The sequence below is a fragment of the Engraulis encrasicolus genome, chromosome 1, assembly GCF_034702125.1.
Source record: "Engraulis encrasicolus isolate BLACKSEA-1 chromosome 1, IST_EnEncr_1.0, whole genome shotgun sequence".
Taxonomy (NCBI): Eukaryota; Metazoa; Chordata; class Actinopteri; order Clupeiformes; family Engraulidae; genus Engraulis; species Engraulis encrasicolus.
Window position 1 is genome coordinate 11,529,032 of NC_085857.1, and position 6,499 is coordinate 11,535,530.

The 6,499-nt window shown below is 42.0% G+C and overlaps 1 protein-coding gene across 1 annotated transcript in view; it reads right to left on the bottom strand.

The window, feature by feature from the left end:
- Positions 1-1,322: 1,322 nt before the first annotated feature.
- Positions 1,323-6,499, bottom strand: part of acyp2 (acylphosphatase 2, muscle type) — a 26,191-nt gene continuing 21,014 nt past the window's right edge. The window contains exon 4 of the mRNA XM_063197418.1: positions 1,323-2,804. Coding sequence (XP_063053488.1) covers positions 2,690-2,804 — 115 coding nt within the window. The 3' untranslated portion in view covers positions 1,323-2,689. The remainder of the gene's footprint in view (positions 2,805-6,499) is intronic.

Consider the following 6,499-nt stretch of genomic DNA (forward strand, 5'->3'; position numbering starts at 1 on the left):
TCTTTCTGTATCTCTCCTCCTGTCACTCCTCTTCTCTCATCTTCTCTTCTCTTCTCTTCTCTTCTCTTCTCTTCTCTTCTCTTCTCTTCTCTTCTCTTCTCTTCTCTTCTCTTCTCTTCCTCTACCTCTGTCTGTAATGCTCTCTAATCTTTCTTTGTATCTTTCTGTATCTCTCTTCCTGTCACTCCTCTCCTCCTCCTCCTCCCTCCTCCTCCTTCTGCATGGTGCTTGGGGCCAGTCTCCGTGGTAACTGACAACCTCAGACTGAGAGCATGAGAACTTGATACAATTATGGGTCAGACTAAACCTGGCCATTGCAGAATACAGCTCAACCGGAGATGTTCTATAGAGATATGCCAACATAATAGGTTTCTATGGGCACCTAACGCGACCAGGTTCCGGTCTGCCTAAAGGGGCGTGTCATAATGCTCCTACAATGAATAGAACAGTCCTTAGGTCTGCCTAGGTCTGCCTAAGGGGGGCCATAATAGAACCAGGAAACAATGGGCCAATGGAACCTCTCTCTCTCTACTCTCTCTGGCTCAACCCTGGTGCTGAAACATATTCCGTGGCCTCTCTCTCTGCTGTTTTTCTTTTCTTCTCCTCCTTTTCAGTTTGTCCTTCACTTTCTTTACAATGTGCAGGGAGGGTTATGATGCTTGTATTCAAACATGTGGTCTGGACAAGTCTGTTCTCTCTCTCTCTCTCTCTCTCTCTCTCTCTCTCTCTCTCTCTCTCTCTCTCTCTCTCTCTTTCTCGTCTCTCTCTCTCTGTGTCTCTCTGTTTCTCTCTCTCTCTCTCTCTCTCTCTCGTCTTTCTCTCTCTCCTAAACATGCAGTGTGTGTGGCCTGCCTGGACAGGGAAATATAGGGGCAGCATGCACCTGACTGAAACATGCAGTTTTGTGGTCATTTGAACCCATGCATGCAGCCCAGTCTCCAGGGTGTGTGTGTGTGTGTGTGTGTGTGTGTGTGTGTGTGTGTGTGTGTGTGTGTGTGTGTGTGTGTGTGTGTGTGTGTGTGTGTGTGTGTGTGTGTGTGTGTGTGTGTGTGTGTGTGTGTGTGTGTCAGGCCGTTTGTTCAAAAAAGGCTGAGAATCACTGGTTTATAATATAACTTTGATGATTTCTTTCACCCTTTTGTTCAAGCATGGTTTCAATGACAATTTCCATTTGACCATTTGAAGAAGATGGACGTTTGCTGCTGAAACATGCCACGTAAAAACACCAATCTTTAAATAACAATACATGTAGAAATCTTAATTGTCACTAACGTATGCAAAATATAGTGAGCACCCATTTAGAACAGTCAGCAGATGTACAAAGAGAATGAGATGTGGTTTGATACAGGAACAGTGTTATTTTATTTAAAAGTGCATTTTCAGGGTTTGAGCTTGGCAAGATTCAACATGTTATTGCAGTCCTACACTTCCGTCATTCTACACAAAACACTTTTACTTCAAGTGACAGTTTTATTTTCAAGTGACAGTCATTTCAACAGTAGTTCTAGGCTCTGACCTTATAGGTACATAGAGCATGACTTTATTTATTTATTTATTTATTTATTTTATCAGTTCCAGTTCCCTTCTTGCATAGATCGTTAGGAACAATACTGACTTCAGTCCAAAAGCACATGACTTCATATAAGAAAGAAAACGGTATGAAAATGTACGATATACTGTACGTATACTATATTTGTAGCTTAAAGGAGTGGATGAAAAGGATATCTTTTTTCTTTCCATTGTAAACAAAAGCATGTTGTTTTTCCAAAGCATAACAACAGTGGGCTACTGTTTATACAACTACCTCAATACACAGTGATGGTCAACCAGGATTCATTTCAGTGTCACATATTTCAAATGACCTGATTTGACCTGTCCAATGCTACCAGGTGATCATTCGATCAGGCAATCATTGGCTGAAATGGACTGGTAAAATCAGGTCATTTGGAATATGTGGCACTGGAATTGTAGCTCTGAATCCAGGTGGCACATCACTGTCAATAGTAACAGTATCGAGACTCAGCATTGGTGATGGCATCTACAGTACTTATGACTTACTACTTAGCAAAACTACAGGTGACCTCATCATCGCCAGTGACACATATGGATGGAACATGGCTACATATTTTCTATGTTTTTAATATAGGCCTACTGTATGTATTTTGAAATTGTTTAATTTAATTAATTTTTAAATATTGGGTGCCAAATCCATGTGGGTTAATGACATTTTCTTGGGCTCAGATGTCACGTCATACAGCTAATGATAAATGATTAATGTACTGCAATGCATATGTTTTTTAGATAACCCACTAAAAACAAAAACAAAGAAGAATCCATACAGGCATTAGCTGTGGTTACACGACCCTGACGTGTGCTACTACTAAAACCTCATCAATCCATGTATTTCGATATTGTTTTTTTGTTATCAGTCTATTTGAAGAGTTCAGATGCAAAACCCCCTAACTCCATTTCTGAAGACCTGCACTTCTATCTTTTTAGATAACCCCGTTGTTGGTTTGGTTTACATTCATGTACTTGATAATACATATAAATAGTTATATTATATAAATTAAATAAAAACATATGCAATTTTGATAGCTTTGTATTAAATAAAAATGAATTAAGATTATTTTCTGAAAAGGCACTTAGGGGGTTTTGCATCTGAACTCTTCAATTTACTTCCTTCTTATCAATATCGGGTGCCAAATCCGTGGATCTCCAGCTTGGAAATCTCCTTCTCGTTGGTGAAGTCGGCGCGGTCAATGCGGGAGCTGGGACTGCCCACTTTGCTCAGCCAGGACTTCCTACGGAAAGCCAGACAGTACAAACAGTCAGATGTCTAGCGAATCCACACCAAACATTTGGGGTACAAGTTGTTATAGTTTGTCATGTCCATTCCTGTTGCTTATGGCCTCGTGATGTATGGCTCGACGTCATTGATGATGAAAGTTTGGTAACACTTTACAATAACTACCCGAAAAAGCTTTATAAACACAAGAATTAACTAATTATCAACAAAATGTTTACAAATGTTTTTAAATGGGCAAGAAATACTATGTTAACACAACAGACACAGCACAGTCTTATCGGTCCTGGAAGTTTGTCCTCCACAGACCAGAAGGCATGAAACCACATAAAACTCACACAGTAGAAGTTGATTCCCACTCCACTGTGCTGTCGTAGTTTGGTTCTTACTCATTTACAAACGTTTGTAAATGCTTTGTTAAAGTGTTTATTAAGCTTTTTTGGGTAGTTATTGTAAAGTGTTACCGAAAGTTTTATTCAATATGTCGCAATACACAATATTATTATCTGGTTTGCAAAAGAGTTGTTGAATGGGGAGAATTCCCCCATAAGTTGCTCTTGCTATCGCTGCAATGAAAGGGTCACAATGTAGGATGACGTCGTTTGTGCAGTGCCCCTGGCATGCCTGTCTCAAAATCTACACAGTCATGAAAAAATGCTGTTGAAATAAACTTGCGGTGAGAACGTTTTTCATCACGGAATGCTTGGAGTTGATATGATAGATTTTTCGTATGAGAACTGTTTGCCAGGACACTCAAAGCAGACTGCTCTGTCAAAAGTTGCATTTGGGGTTTTCTGACAGCGAACCGTGGGAGTGGTGGCGAGAGTCATCGTTCACCTACTAATGACTCAAATAAGTATCGGCTGACTCGGGACAGTGATTAATTAAACTTTTAATCCTACCTAGAGTTCTTTTCAGGGGACGTTATTGTTTTTCTCCAGAGAGGTGGGGTGCCAATGAGGCAAGAGGCTACAGTCAACAGGAAAGGATGGGAGGAACTATAATAACTTGTACCCTTGATTACATGGAAATACAATCTTTGAACCACATCCAGTAAACTGCCTGGCCTACCACATTACTGTGTGACCATACTGTCTCGTATTTAGACAATTCAGTCTCTTCATCATTCAAAAGTATAATAATAAAATATTCACTACACACAGTTATCTGACTGATGCACCTTATGATGTAATAAACATTGAAAACTACGTTTTACAACTTGTAGCTTTGAAAGACGTATAGTTTGATTTAATTTTATAATTTTACTGACATCCATTTGTTTGTGCCGTAAAAAAAAAATGCGGCGATAATTCAACACTTAGATTGTACTCTAAGACCAAATACACTCTAGAAGATGTTAAACTGACTCACCAAGTGTTGCATTGGGCACGTTTGTAATGAAACAGAGCTGCTTTTGCTAGGCAGTGCGCATGCACACTTAGCCAGTTTGATGCATTCTGGTTAGACTTTTCTAACCACGATGCATCAAACTGGCAAAGCGCGCATGCATGCTGCCTCACAAAAGCAGCACTGCTTCATCATGCACGTGCCCATTAACACATGTCTTATTGTGTAAAAGCGCCACACCCACTGATGCTAAGGTGTATCACAATAAGACAAATCCTCGAGTACAAGGCCTATATATTATTTAAAACATAGGCTTTTATACATTAACAACATGCCATCCTACAGATACATGTATAATTTAAAATCCATTGAACATGTATAGATCTGGCCCTCTTCTGTTTCATGGGATGACAGGTCTTTCTACCACTAGTGAACTGTATGTGCAAGGACTGGTTACTGCTCAGGCCTAACAGGCACAGGACCAGGGGCCCGGAATCCCAAACCTCCCCACTGGAATGAGAGGGGGGGGGGGGTCATTTCTTGCTGTCTCATGGAGTCATACTCCGTCCCTGTGTGTGTGTGTGTGTGTGTGTGTGTCTGTGTGTGTGTGTGTGTGTGTGTGTGTGTGTGTGTGTGTGTGTGTGTGTGTGTGTGTGTGTGTGTGTGTGTTCCTAATGGGATGTGAGAGCCGGTTCAGTTCCAGTGGGGTCAGCTCAGCTCTCTGCTACAGGATCAATCGCGTGACACTAAAACCCCGCTCTGACATGACAAACCCAAGACTGACCTGACAGTCTCTTCCTTTCTATTCCTCTCCTCTCCTTTCCTTTCTTTTCCCTTTCTCTCTCTCTCTCTCTCTCTCTCTCTCTCTCCTACCCCCATCCCTTTCCACTCCTTCTCTCTCTCTCTCTCTCTCTCTCTCTCTCTCTCTCTATTCTGCCCTAACAATAAAGGACCGGTCTCTTTCTTCTCTCTTTTTCCTCTCTTCTTTTCCCCCCCTCTCTGTCTGTATTTGTCTTCTTGCTCTGCCTGTCTCTCACTATCCCTCTTCCCAGAAGTGACACAATAAAAAAAGACAACTTGCACCTCTCTGTTTTTGCCCCGCCCCTCCATCCCTCCCTACTTTCTCTCCTTTTCTTGCTGTCTCTTTTTCTGACTATCCGTCCGTCTTTTTCCAATAAGCATCTCAGTAGAACGCTGGACTACTCTCTCACCCTCTCTCTCTCTCTCTCTCCCCCCCTCTCTCTCTCTCTCTCTCTCTCCGTTTCTCTCCCTCCATCCTCTCTGTGTGATGTATACGGTTGCTGCCTGCTGCTCTGCTGCCCGGCTCTGCTCTGCCCTGCTCCTCTGAGAGCACATAAATGCATTAGGAGTCCGTGCCCACCGGACCTGCCTGCTTATTGGTTAAGTGCTTAGGTGTGTGTGTGTGTGTGTGTGTGTGTTTGTGTGTGTGTGTGTGTGTGTGCGAGAGAGAGAGAGTGAGAGAGAGAGAGAGAGAGAGAGAGAGAGAGAGAGAGAGAGAGAGGGAGAGAGAGAGAGAGAGAACGAAAGGGCAAGATAACAAGAAAGGATATGTGTGTGTGCAGATTGTTGTTTTGGGCTATGTTATCACGCACCATGAATATTGGCCATATGCAAGGAGAAGGGAAGAACAAACAAATTCATGGTCTGTGCCTGGTACTATTTTTGGGATGCACTGTGTGTGTGTGTCATGCTAGTACCTTTCTTACATACAGTATACTGTACCACAGGAAAATGTACTGTCACCACCGTCAACAGTACGCTGTGGTTTAACAAACTGCAGACTAGGTACAGTACCAAGACTACCTGCCAAGTTTTTCATATCTTGAGGGCATCCATCCATGGCCTAATGGTTAGGGAGGTGGTCTTAAGATCATAAGGTTGCAAGTTCAAATCCCACCCCTAGCCTCTCCCTACACCTCCATCCATGGCTGAAGTGCTTTTTAGCAAGGACTCAACTCATTTCATTACTGAAATGTAATGCAATGTAGCATAATGTAATGTAATATCAATGCAGATTGTCTTCCTTTCCATATGCACAGACCCAATCCTCCTGCTAAAACATATATTTTTAATATTTCAATACTACAGCATATCAATATATTTATGCTACAGGGCTGGTGAGGCAGATGTGAAAACTGACTGTACAAATGCGAACCATATACTGTACATGCAATGGAGAGAGAGAGAGAGAGAGAGAGAGAGAGAGAGAGAGAGAGAGAGAGAGAGAGAGAGAGAGAGGGAGAGAGGTCTGGGCATTTTTGTCCTTGGACACTAGTGAATTGTGGGCCAGTATCTCTCAGAAAATGCAATTAAAAAAAAAATTAA